Source organism: Echiichthys vipera (genome assembly GCF_963691815.1).
Source record: "Echiichthys vipera genome assembly, chromosome: 21".
NCBI lineage: Eukaryota > Metazoa > Chordata > Actinopteri > Perciformes > Trachinidae > Echiichthys > Echiichthys vipera.
In genome coordinates this window covers 12,590,336-12,609,824 of record NC_139846.1, presented here as the reverse complement: position 1 = coordinate 12,609,824, position 19,489 = coordinate 12,590,336, and the positions used below count along the sequence as shown (strand labels likewise).

The 19,489-nt window shown below is 41.2% G+C and overlaps 2 protein-coding genes across 3 annotated transcripts in view; both read left to right on the top strand.

Annotated features, from left to right (window-relative positions):
* The window catches only part of ctdspla (CTD (carboxy-terminal domain, RNA polymerase II, polypeptide A) small phosphatase-like a), a 32,562-nt gene extending 29,555 nt beyond the window's left edge, over positions 1 to 3,007 (top strand). For both annotated transcript variants that reach the window (XM_083935952.1, XM_083935951.1), the window contains exons 6-8: positions 957 to 1,049; positions 1,153 to 1,338; positions 1,815 to 3,007. In XM_083935952.1, coding sequence (XP_083792078.1) covers positions 957 to 1,049; positions 1,153 to 1,338; positions 1,815 to 1,940 — 405 coding nt within the window. In that variant the 3' untranslated portion in view covers positions 1,941 to 3,007. The remainder of the gene's footprint in view (positions 1 to 956; positions 1,050 to 1,152; positions 1,339 to 1,814) is intronic.
* Positions 3,008 to 4,438: 1,431 nt separating this feature from the next.
* On the top strand, positions 4,439 to 19,365 carry vill (villin-like; the record flags this gene model as incomplete). The annotated part of the gene is made up of 21 exons (XM_083935943.1): positions 4,439 to 4,483; positions 5,633 to 5,671; positions 10,507 to 10,590; positions 10,717 to 10,791; positions 10,914 to 11,113; positions 11,501 to 11,609; positions 11,940 to 12,050; positions 12,144 to 12,349; positions 12,448 to 12,526; positions 12,691 to 12,789; positions 12,875 to 13,028; positions 13,130 to 13,230; positions 13,321 to 13,458; positions 13,570 to 13,728; positions 13,869 to 14,048; positions 14,159 to 14,304; positions 14,733 to 14,877; positions 16,683 to 16,871; positions 17,145 to 17,213; positions 17,420 to 17,755; positions 19,106 to 19,365. 21 exons carry the CDS (start codon positions 4,439 to 4,441, stop codon positions 19,217 to 19,219), a joined length of 2,778 nt encoding a protein of 925 aa, XP_083792069.1. The 3' UTR covers positions 19,220 to 19,365.
* Between the last annotated feature and the right edge of the window lie 124 nt (positions 19,366 to 19,489).

Here is a 19,489-nt window from a genome sequence, read left to right as displayed (position 1 = left end):
TTCTGTATCTGTCTTGGCCTATGCTTGATTACTTGTACTTGGGGGCAGCGATTAACCTCCTGAGTCCAACTGAAGACGACAAAGATGATCGCAAATGGCAAATATGTTCATAATGAATTGTTGTGAGGGGCTGGGTATTGTTTGAGAATGTTTAATCCTCCTAGGCCAGGTTAGATACTTGTATGTATCTGACTTTCACAGTCTCTTTGGCTTCAAATATGAATGCATAGCACACATCTCTTTCAAGATAACCTGGGCAGTTTAAGAATTAAGAATGATTTCAATATGACAACTCTATAAGTGCGTTTTCCTATTAAGTACGATTGATTCATACCGTGCAGAGTACAATTGCCCCGCCTCTCCACTCCCCTGCCGCTCAGCTTTGACATGAGTAAGGTACTGTAAGGTTGTTTCCACTCCACTTGCGTCATCATCTACAGGACATTTGTTTATGCTGTCGCCACAATTTAGAAAAGTGCACCTACCGCACGATCCCAAGCCCATTCAATGGAGTCGACCTTTGCATTATGCCTACTATTGTTTATATTTTGGAGACGATGCCAAGAACGACCCTCTGGCCTTATTCATTATATATCATTAGTCATGGCCGTGCAGTTCAGAGGAGATTTGTGCATCCTGCATGCATATGAGGATTTCGGAGACACTCGCTGCGTTGAGAAATGCCTTGGCGACTCTATTTGAAGACTGCTACTTACATTAAATAGCAGTCCGCTTCTGTGTTTGGTACAGTTGAAACCTGACGACACATGAACGGTACTTGAGACCTAGACTGGACTTTGGGGTCAAGTGTGCTCAAATCCAGGCCCAAGTCCCTGATATGAAAGCAAGTGCAACAACACTCCTCACACTCATTTGAGTAGCTGGCATCCCACTTGACGCCAAGTCTCGGTAGTTGTTGTGTTGGTGGTGTGTTTATTTTTGTGTCTTCGTTTCAGGTGTACGTGCTCAAGAGGCCCCACGTGGACGAGTTCCTCCAGAAGATGGGGGAGCTCTTTGAGTGCGTCCTCTTCACAGCAAGCTTAGCAAAGGTTCGCTCATATGTTTTAAGAGGACTTTAAGAGTGATGTCACATCACACAGACTTAATTAAACTGATGTGTTTTTTTGTTTGTTTTGTTCTTGGTTCTTTCAGTACGCTGACCCTGTGGCAGACCTGCTGGACCAGTGGGGGGTGTTTCGTGCCCGGCTCTTCAGGGAATCCTGTGTTTTCCACAGAGGAAACTATGTCAAAGACCTCAGCCGGCTGGGCCGAGAGCTCAGTAAAGTCATCATCATAGACAACTCACCTGCCTCCTACATCTTCCACCCAGAGAATGCAGTAAGTCGGACCTAAAACCTCCACGATCCTGGACTTGTGGCATCCTCTGTTGCTCACAGTTGCTGTGTTGAGTGTTGACCCAGGAATCTTATTGCTTCTGTTCACACTTAGGTTTACATCAACCGACCCCTAAACATGAGGTTTTATATGTTTCAAAATGTTAAAAAGTTAGTTATACAGTTACTAATGATGGCAGAGGATTATATCTGCGAGCTGCTGTCAGTTTTAATCGGCACTGTTGTTTTAGAAACAGCATCAAGCCAGAGGCAGTGTTCCCAGTGTTATGAGATTTCTCTCCTCTGTGGAGTTGCTCAGTGGAGCTGCTGCCACTCTTCATGCCTTTGATGTATTTCCCACATTAATTATTTAGACAAAACTCGCACCCTCTCCTCACCTTTAATGCACCACTTGAGCATCAACTGTAAGAGTTTTCTTTCTCCATAAACACAAAATCTGCCTCTGTTTCCTCTCCACAGGTCCCAGTGCAGTCTTGGTTCGACGACTTGACGGACACTGAGCTGCTGGATCTGATTCCTCTGTTTGAGGGCCTCAGTAAGGAGGAGGATGTTTACAGTCTGCTACAGAGCCTGAGGAATAGGTAGCAGGCGGCGGCTCCAGCTGGTGACTTCCTGCCTCGGCCCCCGCTGCGCAGAGGCCTCACCTCGCCGCCACGGCCCCGCAGCCGGGCTCCCGTCCTGCAACTGGCTCTGGGAGTCCCACCCCGGCTCCCAATCTGAGGACTTCAGGCAATCGGTCCAGTCATAATGAAATCTAAGGACAATAACTGTAGGGATTCTTACCATCTCTGGATTATTGGACTCTTTGTACAGGACTTCTACTGACAAAAGATTATATCACTGTATGTACATACTATATGTTTCTAAGCAAGACATACATAAAGTAATTTTTCTATCAGAGAGCGGAGGTTTTACTATTCTATCAAGTAATATTTTAGTTACCAAAAATAATCCAATAGACAGAACCAAGAGTTGTTTTTTTTTCCGAGAATGGGTGACCTTTTGTTGTTTTTTTTTTGTGTTGAGCTGTGCTATGCAGGCTGTTGTATCTCGTCTGACCTTTCATTCAAACAACTGTGATTTATCTTCTCTTACAGAATGAAGTGCCTTCATTACTGTGCGGATTTTGTTGTGTCGGGTTATGGGGTGCACATTTTTATGCTGCATATTTACTCAATTCTCCAAATTCTTATTAACGTAATCCTTAAATGGAACCTGGAATTAAGTCTTTGGTACTTGGTATTTAATCTGACAAAACAGGAAAGAATAATTTCTAGACATGTATCCAAACAGCCTGTTAGACCTGGATGATTCTTTGCTTTTGAGTTTAATAACATTGAATTGGTAAATTTACCAACGATTTCTACAATTCAATGTGATTTGTGACGTCATTTGATCCTTGACAGGGACTGTAAATTGGTAATCCTTAAAGACATTGAAACCCCACTTTATTATTGAAAGAAAAAAAAGAAACCTTTGTGATGATCTCGCTGTCCACCAATAAATGTTAAACTTTTGAGAGGATATTATAATTAGCTTAGATGACATGAAATTCTATTTATTGGGGAAAAGGGGATTGGGTGCATTGTAAAGACTGCTGTTGAAATCGGACTGTACAACAATTATTAAAGTTGCAAGTTTGCACACTGTCAGTTTGTACCATGGTGTAATAATTTTAACATACCGGTACTTTAAAGCTGCTATACTTTATATTTCTATGTTAAAATGGAAGAAATGAACTATATGTGATGTCAAAGGGGTCGCTTGTAGTGACTAATTATCACAGATCCTGCGGTTTGTCTCCTGTGTTTTAGGTTAAAAAGCTTTAATAAACTGAGTGTATGCTACCTGCTCTGCACCAAACAGTTCACAGAAAAAGTTGCCACTTGCTGGTGATCGTATTGGAGCATTTAGTAGATATTTCAGGATCAGCATCATCAGGAGTTGATGGAGACCAAAGACAGAGCTTAAATAGATTATTGGACTAATGCTGCATATCCATTGCATGGAACGGCACAGCTCGACTCGCCTGGAACCATTCTGTCTTGGTTTTTCATTGGCATAGTACCTGGTACTTTTTTTGCTAGCACGTTGGTCGAGTCAATACTAGCAGGTGGAGTTAAACACTGTAGACCACTGAATGGTTAAAGAGAACCGTCATTAGAGTGGCACAGGACATCCACCACATGTCCTGTACGTTCGAGAACAGATGAAGACAGAGAGACCCGAGATGTTACATTGCAGCAAACTCAAACATTTCAAGCATCAGCAATGTAACTTTCAGAATGAACACATTCAGTCCCAAATAGCAGGTTATTACTGTAGCATATTACGCATATACAGCATTACTAGGGGACGTAGTTTGGATGAGCAGTTCTCGAGAAAGCTGTGAGCAGCATTAGCAGAGGCAAAATAATCGTCCCGTCCCAAACAGGTATTCTTTGAACGGGCACTGCACTAGTTTCACATTAAATCGTCACAAGTTTGAGGTTCAAAGTTCATTCTAGACTTTGGAAACGGTAATCGACAAAACGGTCTCGCTCATGAGGTTCATTTAGAAGCTGGTCTTTCGATCATATCGCATGTTCTTCGTCAGCAGAGGAAGTTTGCTCAGTTGTCTTGGAATTGTGTTTTTTTTGTCTTAAGCCGGATACTATTATAATAATTATAATGAATTATACCTATAAAAATATCCTGAAAGTAGAATGTGCATTATGAAACACTTTTAAGCATTTAAGGCCATTTCAATAATGGATTGAACACAAGAGGGCACGACTGATTTCAACAAAGGTTCAAGCTCAATTGTGCTAGGTTAAATGATCTGCAGGTGCATTAATGATACGGCTATAAACTGGTTAATGTGCAACCAAGAGGCGTTAAGCTTCATGTGATATCTTGATGTGAACTTTTAGCTTCCGCTTACGTTGCAGCCACTTTAACTGCACCAGTGGATTAGGCATTACAGAGCCTATTGTTCAAGAACTCTTGCAGAGTTGTTTTTTTTCTCTCCTGATTTTCCACTCGTCCTTCAGATATGTTGGGACTGAAGTTGACCGCCTTGTTGAAATGATCATATTTTAATAATGGAGTCAAGGGTTGGATCTAAAAATGAAAAGACGTGGTCAAAGGTAAGAAATCTTTCAGTCTGATGACTTGAAGCTGTTTGTTAACAAGAAAACCAGGTTAGTTATGTAACTGTTTTTTCAGACCCCCTAGCAGAGATTGTGTGAACCATATAAGACAAACACAAGTGTAAAAGATGTATCCCTGAACAGAAAACTTCAGCAGGAACCTCATCAATGATTCATACACTGACAGAAGAAGTTAGCCTTATTTTTTTGTCGCTTTCATAGTTATCCTTAGTTGTAAAAGCGACACAATTTATTTCTGTTATCATTATTGTATCATTACATACAATTCAGTGTTTGACTGGGGATTAACATCCACACTCTGCAAAGACTCTTCTTGTCTAATACTTCAAAAAAAAGTTTGCAAATCACTTCGGCTAGTGCGTGTTAATACTTCACCACATTTAGCAAACAAATGTAAACACAAGCTGTCTCCTCTGTTGGGGGATCAAAGCCTGGAGCTGTAAACCTTCAGTAATGTCAAGCGTTCCTCTTCGAGTGTGTGTGTGAGAAAGCACAGAATGAGAGACTTAGCCACAGAAAGCCTCTGATTCCTTTCCAATAGCACTCAGAGCTCCTCCAGTCCAATTCCCCCATCTGCTAGTTGTAACAGTTGTGGAATGAATAATTGGTGTCAAGTGGCCCCTGTAATGTCCGCTGTGATGCTGAGGGCTCAACCAAACACAAACACAACTCCTACTGGCTACTCGAAGCACAATCAGGACCTCGAGTGGGGCTCAAGTCCATCTCAGTTCAGGTATTGTAGATGATTTTCTCATGTGTCTTGATTTTGTGGCGCGTTCTGCAAGTCTAGCTCCCTTCATTCATCCTTAAAACAGGCCAGAATCTCCACTTCAAAACACCTTCTTTTTAAAAAGGGGGCCGGGATTCAATGTAAGGAGGCGTATTTAAGGTTGTTGTACTGTAAATATTGAGGCAGGAAATTGCAGGTGTGTTCAAATCTGGGTGTGGAGACAAATACACCCAGCCCTCTCTGCCACCCCCACCCCACCCCACACACACAAACACTTACACACACACACACACACACACACACACACACACACACACTCCAGCTTGCACACAGGAGGGAAAGCCAGCGATATCGCATAAAGACATTTCACTAATCCATATCTCCGCAACTTGTAGGAGACAGCGAGGCCTTCACTCCGCCAGACACAACACAAGGTAAGATCCATATTTCTACTTTGATGACAAATTTCCTTTTTTTTCCCTCTTCATCAAGTTCCTTTAATCCGAATCACTGCAGCTGGCAAAGAATTACATCTTTATTATTGTATTTGTTGAAACAAATCTTCACAGCAGACGTCATGCAGTGTTTTTAAACCTCCACGATGTCATGTTAAATGGAGGTGAACATATTAGTATTGTAACTAGAGCATTAACAAAGCTCTTTGTGTACGCTGAGTCAATGGACAGAGCAGGTTAATTGAAGTGGAACCAGTCTTTCCTGTCACAGTAATGGGACCAACGCTGGCCTTCAATTGATCTTTTCAGAAATTATTTGTTTTTCATATATTTTGAGCGGGATCATGTTGCAGAGCACAATGGTTATATTTCATTCAACAGGGAGTTGCCACTACAGCAAAAAAAACATGTACAGCTTGCAATAAACGTTTTAGCCATTTAGTCAGGTATAAATTCATAATTGAAAATGAATCAATTAAGGTAAAATCTTCCCCATCCAGAGTTTTCAAAGTTTCATTGATATTATTTATTTCATCAGAAATACATGAGCCGAGAATGTGATCCTGCTCTTTAAAATGATATAAGGTTTTGCTTTAAATATGGGACACTGAGGGAAATTGTTAGTTTAGTTGACAGTTTGATATGTGGAGTAGATACGGGTGTGGCCTCTCATGCGCCCTGTGAATGGGGAATATGATGATGAATGGTTTTTTGGAGCAGGAAAAATTCCTCTGTTCTTTCGACATGACATTAAAAACGTACAATTTCCCAAGTTGGTTTTTACTGTTATCAATTGATTATATATTTCATTAACTGGAAATTGGGGCCGTGTTTAATATTAAACAAAAGTAACTTTTGATATGTTATGTTAAAGCATAAATACAATGGCTAAACAGCTCTAAACAAACAGGACAGGATGCAATATAGATTATTACAACAGGTTATATGTCAGCAATAGGTGTAGGGTGGACTGAGTGAGATTATGTAACTATTGAAGAAATCACAATCATACCCTTCAAATTTTAAATTCATAAGCAATCAAACACACCCTTGCTCAGACACAGCACAAGGAAGGATCCATATTTCTGCTTTCATGACTTATTTCATGTTTTTTCCTCTTCATCAATTTCCTTTATCCGAATCACTGCAGCTGGCAAAGAATCAAACGATTTAAACTATAGGATTTAAGCTGCTGCAGCCTCACTGGTGGCTAATGTTAGCTATTACTTAGCTAGTACTTCTGATTGCTCTGTACCGCTGCTACAATTACCTAATTTCCCCTCGGGGATAAATAAAGTTATCTATCTATCTATTGTTAACAAACGTCGACACTGTTTTAGCATTTAGTAAATGCTACCCCATAATTGTTACTTTTCGGCGATTGTGGCTACACAATCTTGCTTTACCGCTACCTGCAAGACTCTTTATGTATGACACTATAGGTGAGATATTGTAAAATGCGATTGACTCCATCTTTGCTTCTCAGTTCTCCTGAAACTCACACACCAAATGAAGTTTTGCAACATTAGACCAAGCCCTATCATGTTATTTCAATCTCAACCCTTTTTTCTGTTTGCTCTGTGTGTGTCACCTCTTTTTATCTGATTACCTGAAAACCAAAGCCTTGATAGTATTAATGAAGGGTGTGGTTAACATCCTGGTGGAGTACAACAGACTTGCTCTGCCTCACCTTACACCACCCACACCATCAATCACTGCCCAGCCAGACATTTTATTCCTATATGTGGCGATAAGACTCTGTGTATGAGCCAGTGAATTACAGCTGGGTTATTTCTCTGGAGAATAACTGCAACCTCAGCTCCCCCAGCTATTTGCCATCATGAGTGCAAGGATCCCGTATTTGCATTTGCAATATGTTGCCTCCCACTGAGCTGTTTCCATACAGCATCTCACCACTGAGTCTATATTCTCGGCTCAGCTGATACAGTGTGTTTGCTTATCAGTGCCGTTGTTTCTGATATCTGAGTCAAGAGGCTGTTTTAAGCATCGCTGATTAGAGAACTTGTATGTTTCTATGGAGCCCAGATGACTCTCATTAGGGGCACTAGAGGTGTTTCGCTGTCAGAGAGCCAATCTTCTGAAATGGTTCATTTGTCACTTTAGAGACATCTGTTTCCAGTGAAAAATAGGTGATTAAAGATGAGCGATGAGGAGGAGTAGGCCATATTTTTATATATAAGTTCTTTGGAAGAGATGCAATTGAATATGTGCTTTATAATATGCTGTTTACGTGCTCTAACACATACTTAAAACTGTTAGACCTTAATTAGTGGTGGAAGAAGTGTTAAAATCACGTTAAAGCATTTTCCCTCAGCTCTTCTGAGCAGCGCACAGCCCATTGTCTTAGTTTCGCTCCCAATCTGGTTTTGATATACTCTTACAGCAGGTAGCTTTTTCTTATGCAAAAATGCTAAAAACCACCTGCCCAGCACCAAACAGCAGACAAGGTTATGCGGAGATGGTAGAGACCAAAAATAGAGCATAAAGTGAGTGAGTTTGGACATACATTTGGGCAGAATCTCCACTAATGATTGCTAAAGGTGCTCTGCTGGATGTCTAAACAAGAAACTGTTATAAGGTTATAATATGTTATTTGTTAGAGCCATTTCTTTTATTTTGTTGTTGTGTTGGTGTAATATTGCCACCTAGAGGTGCCCCGTAAGGCCACAGAGGGAACAGGACTACAATTCCCACTGCGCTCCAGTTCATTAGGCTCATAGAGAAAGGTGTGCACAATTTGTGGTTGAAGACTCAGATGAGAGACTGTTCTTAACCATTAAGCACGTTAAACAATGTCAAGCTTATCGTAAGCAAAACATCTAAGTTTGCTTATCATATGATTTAAGTTTTGCCTCAAAGGCCTATTTTCTTTGTTGATTATGATGTCAGAACGGTATTTTATTTTGATGAATCATGAGTCATTCGACATCAACCCAACCTGCCAACCGATTTAAGGCAAACATGAGTGAGAGAGTCAGTCAAATTCTGTGGTGAGCTGCAATGGACTGCACACTACAAGTCCCAGTGGTTCTCAAACTTCATACATGTGGTACCACCTCAGAAAATATCAGGCTCTCTCAAGTCCCTCCACTAAGACCAATGTTAAAATACAGCAGCAAAGGCCGACACTAACCAGCTACGGACAGGAAGGTTTATTCCTATTTAATTTAATTCTATTTAATCAGAAGATTATTTATTGTTGACTGTCTTCAGCCACAGCCACGCTGTAGAAAGGTGAAGCATCAGAACCGACATGTCTGTGTTTTAGAAACAACCATTTTACCTCTGCTCACTCTTACACTCACTCTCACTCTTACATCACAGTTTAGCTCCTAACTCATGAACGTGACTACATAGCTGGCTGATATTGAAACAAAAATATGACAGGAAATGCTAAATGTAAAAAAATACATCTCAGTACTATTTTCTTAGTATTACATTAATTTAGTAATTAACGTTTTATTTTTTTTATTTTGGAGATTCCTTCAAGTACCACCAAAGAAAGTTTGAGTACCACCAGTGATACATGTTCCACAGTTTGAGAACCAGGGAACTATAGGATTCAGGTCAGGGCTCTGACTGGGCCACTCTAGGACATTGACCCTCCTGTCCTTTAGCCACTGTGTTGTTTTTATGGTGGTGTGTTTTGGGTCATTGGCATACTGGAAGGTGAACCACCTGCCCATTTTCAAGTGTCTAACAGAGGGCTGCAGGTTTTCCTCAAGAATTTGGGTGGACTTGGCAGCATCCATTTTCCCTTCAGTCCTGGCCAACTGCCCAGTCCCTGCTGAAGAGACATAAGCCCACAACATAATGCTGCCACCACCATGCTTCACTGTAGAGATCCTGTGTTTTGGGTGGTGTGCTGTGTTTGGTTTCTGCCAAACATAGAGTTTGGAGTTCAGCCCAAAAACATCAATTCTGGTCTCATCTGACCATATCACCTTTATCCACATGGCATCAGAATCTTCAATATATATTTTTGAGAGACTCAGAAGAGGCTTCTTTCTCTCCACCTTGTCAAACATGTAGAACTTGTGAAATTGTTGTCACATGCACAGATCGACCAACCTCTGCCATTAAGACTTGTAACTCCTTCAAGGTCACCATGGGCCTCTTGGTAGCTTCCCTGATCAATATTTTCCTGGCTCGGTCATCCAGTTTGGAGGGGCGGCCCGATCTAGGTGAGGTCTGGGTGGATCCATATGCCTTCCACTTCTGAGCAATACTCTGAACGGTCCTCAGAGGGATAGTTAAAGCCTTTGAAATCTTTTCTATCCTTCTCCTAACTAGTGCCTATTCAGAACTTTATCCTGAGCTCTTTTGAAAGCATCTCTCCAACCATGGTGAATCCTTTATGTTACCATACTCTACTAGGAGTGGACTCCTCAATAAAAGGCTGATTTTATTCTGAAGTAATGGAAAACACCACAATTAATGTCAGATGGAGGCCAATTAACTCTGTGTGTAATCTGGAAGGTGATCAGTTATACCTGAGAATGTTTATAAAGGTTTTTCTAAAGGGACTCATCACTTTTCCAACCCTGCTATTCTAGTTTTTAATTTTTTAATTAATTTTCAATAGCTGGAAAAGAAACTTTCACTTGAATGTTGTAAGGCAAAATGTGTAAAACTTTTTCAAAAGGTTATCATGACTTTCTATAGGCACTGTACATCTCATCTACCTTAAATGAGTTTCATTGCGTAAATCACCTGCACATATTTATGTTGCTTTCCTCATAGCATAAGATAAACAATGTCATTTTTTTACCTTACATGTGTGTTTGTTTCAGTTCAGCAGAATGATGAATGATGAAAATCAAGACACATTTAGAAATGTCAACAAAAAGCCAGGCCTGCAGATATGGACCATCAATGTAAGTCAGCCCTCAAACAAATGTCATATTACTGTGCGTGCACATGTGGACATTACTGGCCACACTGGTCTTTTTTGTGTAAAATGTCATGATATCCAACATGTTTTTGTTACTTTTCTCATTCAGAACATGCAGATGGTGCCTGTTCCAGCCCAAGGCTTTGGTAACTTCTTTGAAGGAGACTGTTACATTGTTCTTTATGTGCGTACAGTACTGATTGATTTCCCAAGAGGCTGCACATCAATAAAGCCTGTGATGTATGAATGCTTTAATAGTACGCTTCGTGTGTAAGTGTGAGTCTTGTTATTTGTGTTTTTCACCAGATAAGTCAGAACAAGGGATCAGGCCAGTCGGTGGACATCCACTACTGGATAGGAAACTCCTCCTCTCAGGATGAGCAAGGTGCAGCAGCCATCTACGTCACCCAGCTGGACGAACACCTGGGCGGGAGTCCGGTCCAGCACAGGGAGGTGCAGGGTAACGAGTCACCGCGGTTCAGGAGCTACTTCAAAAACGGCCTCATGTGAGTCAAAGAAAAAGGGCTGGTACAGAATGTGAACTAGAAGGGGGTTGTGACCAAATACAGACACACACGCACACTTGTGCTGTAATCTTCCTGAGACATGGCTTACAACAGTAATCCCTCTGCATGAAATCATTATGACACAAATTACACTTGTTTTGTTGAGGCTTAGCAAGGAAAAGCACTTTGTCCCCTCGCCCAGTTCACTAACCTCTGACTTTTCATTGTTATGGGGTTTTTTTTGCTTCACGGTGTTGAAACATCACGTTTAAATGTCCAAAATAACAAATCAAGAAGTGCTTGTGTGTGTTAGTGTATGTGTGTGTGTGTGTGTGTTGTTTTTTTATTACCCTTGAACTGTGGTAATCTGCACTGATCTCTCCGCAGCTACAAGAAGGGCGGAGTGGCCTCAGGTTTTCACCATGTTGACACAAACGTCTACAACGTCCTGCGGCTGCTGCACGTCAAAGGGAGGAAGCACGTTACAGCGGCAGAGGTATGCAGAGTGGAATAAAAAGGGCAATGACAGGGATTAACGCCGCCTGCTTTTGTCCCTCCCACTGTAGCTATCACAGGTGTCACACAGCCGCGCCACAAGGGGTGTCGGCACTCCCTCTTAGACAAATTATGGCTTACTTGTTGCCATAGCTGTCAAAGTATGTGTTAATTGCTTGAGGAGTGCTATGACTGTTTGGTATTTCGTTAATGTTTTCCTATGCAAACATTTGTTTCTCTGAATGTATTGGTTTTATGACGGCGTATACTGTCCATTTGAATAAAGGTTGATAACTCCCACTCATGGTAAAGTTTTTGTGCATGTGTGCAGGTGGAGGTGTCATGGAACAGCTTTAACAATGGAGATATATTCCTGCTGGATATGGGGAAAGCCATAGTGCAGTGGAACGGCCCCCAGAGCAACAGGAGGGAGAAGCTCAAGGTAAGCCTCCACTTCTGAGGTCAGTCTCTAACCATTAATGTTTGTTTTCATACGCAACGGAAAATGGCTTAAGTGGATCTCCCTCGTTTGCAGGCAGTCTTGTTGGCTCAGGACATCCGGGACAGGGAGAGAGGAGGTCGAGCTCAGATTGGTCTGGTGGAGGGAGGAGATGAGCGGGACTCCCCCGAGCTCATGAAAGTCATGATGGCGGTGCTCGGCCAAAGAACCGGGCAGTTGAAGGAGGCCGTGCCAGATGATAAACCTGACCGGGCGCAGAACTCCAACGTCAGACTCTACCAGTAAGGGGGCTTTTTCTCGATCTGGTGCATCATTGCTGCAATAAGATTATAATATTTTGGCCGTTTAATAAAATCATTCACTATCTTTTTATCCTCAGCGTTTTTGAAAATAGCGGGAATCTCGTGGTTCAAGAAGTGGCCACCCAGCCTCTAACTCAAGACCTGCTGCACTCCTCTGTAAATCTCTTTGAATCCTTTCAAACATGTTCCTTTAGAGCAGGTGTCTCAAACTGATCCAGTAAAGGGCCCTTTACTGGATCAGTTTGAGACACCTGCTTTAGAGACTGTTATTGTAGAACATGGGTCTCATTGTTCATTGTTTCTTTTTCTCTCACGGTCAGGACTGTTACATCGCGGACCAAAGAGGCTCTAGTGTGATGGTGTGGAAAGGCAAACAGGCCTCCAAGGAAGAGCGGCGGGAAGCTCTCAACAGGGCAGTGGTGAGTAGCCTAAATGTACACACTGTAAGAGAAGTGTGCAGGACCACAGAGTTAAATGGTAATCATTTATCATCTCATCTACCAGGGCTACATAAAAGCCAAGAACTACCCATCCAGCACCAGTGTGGAGGTGATGACAGAGGGAGGGGAGTCAGCAATGTTCAAGCACTTGTTCAAATCCTGGAGAGATAAAGGGCAAACTCAGGGTCTTGGCACCACCTACAGCATGGGAAAGATAGGTAACACATGCATAACCTTTGAAGGTCCAATATTGTAAAAAGTGAGATTTCCATTTTCTTATTTATTTGTTCGATACTGAAAACTTTGGCTCTTCATACAGCGAAGGTAGACCAAGTAAAGTTTGATGTGATGGAGCTCCACGCACGTCCTGAACTGGCAGCACAGCAGCGCATGGTGGATGACGCCTCCGGAGATGTTAAGGTGAGGAAAACTTCTTCTGATGCCGAATTAAACACAAAAAGGTAGACAGACTTCTGAAACTTTTAACATTTTTGTTAATATTCGGGTCAGGTGTGGCGTATTGAGAACTTGGAGCTGGCGGAAGTAAATCCGAGTACTTATGGGCAGTTTTATGGAGGAGACTGCTACTTGGTGCTGTACACATACCAAAGATCTAACCAGCAGCAGTACATACTCTACATGTGGCAGGTCTGTATCATCACAAGGGGAATATTCTTTTTAAAATCTTTCCTTCTGGCTCTGATGAATGAAAAAAAAGAACAGCTCTGTGTTAATTTGATTTGATGTTTCTTACACCAGGGCCGTCACGCCACTAAAGATGAGATCACAGCGTGTGCCTACCAGGCTGTCGATCTTGATAACAAGTACAATGGAGCCCCGGTCCAGGTCAGAGTGATCATGGGAAAGGAGCCTCGCCATTTCCTGGCTATTTTCAAAGGCAAATTCATCATCTTTGAGGTGCCAATTTTTTTACACTGAAGATTATATTTTTGCTGGATTGCAAACGCTCAAATGCAAATAAGATCTTTATCTAGTTTGTGTCAAGGGGAATGTGCTCAAAACATTAAGACATGACATAAATGTGGGTGTGTCTTTAGGGGGGTACAGGCCGCCCGGGTGTGGTCAACCCTGACGGAGGTGCCAGGCTCTTCCAGGTCAGAGGGACTAATGAGCTGAACACCAAAGCCACCGAAGTGCTGGCGAGGGCCTCGTCTCTCAACACCAACGATGTTTTCCTGCTGAAGACCGACCACATATGCTACCTGTGGTATGGGAAGGTACGGGCACTGTTAAGAAACACTATAACAAGCTGCAAAAGCCTCATGGGTAAATGTGAATTTCTGTGTGTGTGTGTGTTTGTTTGGTGTCTGCTTCTGTCCGTCTCCAGGGCTGCAGTGGGGATGAGAGGGTGATGGGGAGAGCGATGTCTGATGTGCTGTCCAAGCAGGACAAGCAGGTAGTGATGGAGGGGCAGGAGCCAGCTGAATTCTGGGTAGCTCTGGGAGGAAAGGCTCCCTATGCTTGTGACAAGAGGTACGCACAGGCAGCAGCAACATTACACCTTTGAATCAGGCTTTTTTTAGGATATTTTTGCAATCTCAAAAGAAATCAGTTGGGTTTCTTGCTCAAAGACACTTCAGAAAGAAGATATTAACATTCAGCTAGTTTTTTGCTTTATATTCTAGCAAATAAAGCAAAAAATATAAATTCCAACAACCAACAACAAGGACTCCAAACGGCTGTTAATCATATTTTGTAACATTAATAAGCTTACGTTTAAATCTGCAAGGATTATATTTTATTTTTATATCAAAGTCAGTGAAATAGGCTCAATGTCATCTGAAATATGGTCTACACACACACACACACACACACACACACACACACACACACACACACACACACACACACACACACACACAGAAGATTACACATGTAGTGTGAGCTCTGTGTTGTTTCAGACTACAGAAGGAGGAGCCTCCTCACAGTCCGCGGCTGTTTGAATGCTCCAATCAGATTGGTCAGTTCAGGATGACCGAGGTGGACGACTTCGCCCAGAGCGACTTGGACGAGGAGGATGTCATGCTGCTGGACACCTGGGAGGAGGTGAGAGCTGGACTGTTCGGCTGTGAGCACCAGCACATAGAAACGTTTTCTACAGCAGGGCAGCGTATATTATGCTGTGTCATGTTTTCTCCACATAAAAGGTCAACTATAAAGCACTTTATCATATATTTATTTTCTATAGGGGCAACCAAGAGGGCATTTTTGTCGAGGCTTTGGTTTTTTTTTTCTTAAATAAAGGGGTCATTGGTGGGGAAGTGACCTATATGTACAATTTAAGAAGTTTAAAAATAATAATAATTAAGGTGGACGTTGCAAGGTGTCTATGTATTTGCTACATTTTATAGGAGTGTTTCTCTATAGAACCTTTTTTTCCTATAGCATATAAACTCTTATTGGGAGAGGTAAGATTGGCTCAAAATAAGAGACAGAAAAAAGTTTTTTTTTACTTAAACTGTGGAGTTTAACTTCCAAAAATTCAGAAGAATAACGTTAAGTGATAACAAAAGCCACAAAACAACACGTGGATTGCCGTGCACAAATGAAAGGCATCTCGACAAAATAAAAAGAATAATGAAATATTAAACTTATGCATCAGGGAGAGTGCTGGTCAGCACATTAGGTGATGCAGTCAAATGTGCGTTTATGTTGGATGTGTTTCCATCCACATACACACTGAAGCGGCAGTTATTATACTCTGTTGAGTATAATAACAACTATAACATGGACAGTTGGCGTTTTAACTGTTTTTGGGCTGCACGCGGATGCTCCACCGAGACCCTGGAGGACATGGGTGTAACGTTTTTAACTGGTTCCTCACAACATGTTTTTGGCCATAACCCAAGAATTTCTATGCTTATTATAACAAAACTTCACATAAATGTTTATAAAGTAACATTTTCTATCCAAAGGGTCAAAGTTCAACTTTACTGTGACATCATAATGTTTGTAGTGACTAATTGGCCCTATGCTGATAGTCGCATTGGTGTGTTGAACAGTAAGAATGTGTCCTTGACGCGCATACCTTTAGTTGTCTGTTTATTGCTTGCTTCTTCGGTCCTCTGCTTCGTGTTGAGGTGTTAGTAATTGTGCAGAATGATAACTTACACTATCTTTTCTTTTTATACATTGTGTTAATCATTCATACTCTGCCTTTGATTTCCGTGTGCATGTTGTAAGAACTGTTTTCCCCCCAGCCGTTCAGCAAACACATTTATTTATCACCTAATTAGTTGACGTGACCCATCACCGTCAAGTAACCCTCTTGTGACGTCATATACCAATACACAAAGTATCTAATTTGATCTTTCAAAAAATAAACCAAAAAACACCCAAATGGCTCCAACAATGTTTCTGTCCATTATTCAGCACCGTAACTAAATAAACAGAAGGGGAGACATTAGGTCCGATACTGAATTGGGGACAGTAATCTTTAAACTGTGGTGATTGTTTGTATCTTCTGAAGATGTGTGTTAAACATCCATGTTTTGTGAAATACTATATTATTACCTTTTTGTTAAATTTCTTCTTTATTACATATAATATGCAAGTCTAAAATACACATGGTGGTAATTCTATTTTAGGCATGTTGCGTTTTAGGAATGTGTTTGTACAGTGTCAGTACAATGTAGTACAGAAGTGTTTTAAATGTTCCTCTTTTGTATTATGAAAATAGTTTACAAAGGTTGCCAGTAGGAAAAATACTGCAGTCCCCAGCAAAAGGCTTTGGTCTCTGAGACACTTTGCCACTTTACTCCTTAACTGAATCGTGACTTTTATGTAGTGCCGTTCGTTCACAATGCAATAGAAGGCGTTTATCTCTTTCTTCTTTCTCTTATAAACCTCAGATTTTCTTGTGGGTTGGAAACTCTGCAAATCAGTACGAGACCAAGGAGGCGTGGAACAGCGCACAGGAATACCTGAGGACCCACCCTGCAGGCCGCGACCCCGACACACCCATCGCCTTTGTCAAACAGGGATACGAACCACCCACCTTCACCGGCTGGTTCAATGCTTGGGATCCTCACAAGTGGAGCGTGAGTTTGTTATCGGCTCTTTGATCTCAGCGAGAGGCACTAGAGTACTTTTGATGCAATTTGATACAATAATGCAGCATGATTAAACAATTACGAATGACCGGCCATTTCCATTTCATCAACAGAAATGATTGAAAAGAGTCATGTAAATGACTCGTTTCAGAAATTAGAACATACAGTGGCATGTGGATGATTTTATGGATTGTTTGAAGATAAAGACAATTCTGCATGCTTACGAATGTTCAATCCTGCCTCACTTGATCTTCTCAACAGGGAGGCAACTCCTATGAGGAGATGAAAAAAAAGCTGAGTGATCCAGCATCTCTCTCACAGATCACTGTTGTAAGTGATTGACTGACACTAATTTTTCCAATAATTGACTTAATGTACTAATATAGCAAATGTACGGATCACTAATGTATATTACCTTATGTGTTAAATAATGTAATTAATGTGTGAATATTTACCAGTTTTGTTGTTTTCACCTGAAATTTCATGAAAAAACACACCGAAAATATGATTCCCTTAACCATATCCTACGCCTGCAGGATCTGAACAACACTAGTGTCAGTAAGAGTCCTGTTGGGGTAAGTGGAGGTGGTTATGGGGCTCCAGGAGGCCCCACAAGCTCCCCTCCAGTCTACAGGTTCCACGGAGGTGATCTTTCCCCAAGACCATCTACTCCCACCAGCCCATCAACCCAGAGAGCCCAGCCCTCTGCATCCATGATCCTGTCCCCCTCCTCTAGCTTCACTCCATCATCCCCAGGTGGTGGCACTGTGTCCCCCTCTGCTGGAGGCTCTGGAATGTATCTGGATCCAGAGCTCCTCATCAACAAGTCTCCCAGTGAGCTGCCGCAGGGAGTGGACCCCGGCCAGAGAGAGGTGGGTGCAGAATTATGGATCTGTTGCAAAAACATGAAAGTCATGATGTGCTAAGTGTCGGGTGTATGTGAATGTTGAAGGCGTTGATGGCTGCTTAGTGAATGTGCCTTCTTGTTGGAAAGTCACTGTGTTATTTGCTACTGATCCTGATTAGAGTCTTTAAAGATTGATAAGCAGTAAATGCAATCCAGTATTTGTAATTTGTTGTATTCTTCCCTTCATTCAGTCTTTCAGCTGCATTGCATACTAAGGCTACGGTTTCATTCCTCTGAAATACAAAAAAGGCCAAACACACATTAGTAAAGCTGTAGACTCAAGTTCTTTATAAATAGACACAAAATAACTACAAGGAAACACAAAATAATACAGACACAACATTCATACAAAGAGTCACAAGATGGTTACAAAGATACACAAAATGGCAAAACAAATACACAAAATTACCACAATGAGACACAAAACAACTACAAAGGGAGACAAAATGACTACAAAGAGACACGAAATGACTATAAAGAGACATAAAACAACTACAAATTGACTACAAAGGGACACAAAATGACTACAGAGGGACACAAAATGACGACAAAGAGACACAAAACAACTACAAAGACACAAAACGATTACAAAGAGACACAAAATGACTACAAAGAAACACTAAACAACTACAAAGACACGAAAAAATTACGGGCCACAAAATGACTACAAAGAGACACAAAACAACTACACATTGACTACAAAGAGACACAAAAAAACTACACGTTGACTACAAAGGGACACAAAATGACTACAAAGAGATACAAAACAAACTACAAAGAGACACAAAATGACTACAAAGAGACACTAAACAACTACAAAGACACAAAACAATTACAAAGAGACACAAAATGACTACAAAGAGACACAAAATTATTACAAAGAGACACAAAACAACTACAAAGAGACACCAAACAACTAAAAAGACACAAAACAATTACAAAGAGACACAAAATGACTACAAAGTGACACAAAATGATTACAAAGAGACACAAAACAACTACAAATGGACACAAAATGACTACAAAGAGACACAAAACGACTACAAAGAGACACAAAACAAACTACAGAGACACAAAACAAACTACAAAAAGACACAAAACGACTACAAAGAGACAAAATACCTACAAGACATTGTCCCCCACCACTATGTTCTTTATAATAAGTCAGTGCCCTTTCTCTCACAATATGGCTGTAAACATGATGTGATTCAGTGGGAGGTGCTAAGCCTGCGTGTAGTGCTGTGTATCCTGATGTAATAACACAGTGTGTGCAGTGGAGGTCAGCCTAACTGTTTTCTCTGTGCTCTGATTTCAGGACTACCTGTCTGATGTGGATTTTGAGAACCTGCTTGGGACGAGTCGCCTAGACTTCAAGCGCTTGCCAAAGTGGAGGCAGAGTGACATGAAGAAAAAAGCAGGACTCTTCTGAAAAACATTCACCGTTAATGACATGGAAACACTTTTAAACCTGCTTCCCTGTTGCATGCAGATGCAGAGAAACGTCTTAGCCTCGACCATTTCACCTAAATATTGTTTTTTTACTTTCTGACAATAATTTCTACAGCAACCGTGTTACAGTGATTAATAATGTTGACCAGAATCAGCTTATTAGCGTGATTGTGATGAAAAACAGAATCAATGACATGAATTACATTTAAAATTAAGATTTTCAACTGTTATGCTTAATATTTATCTATAT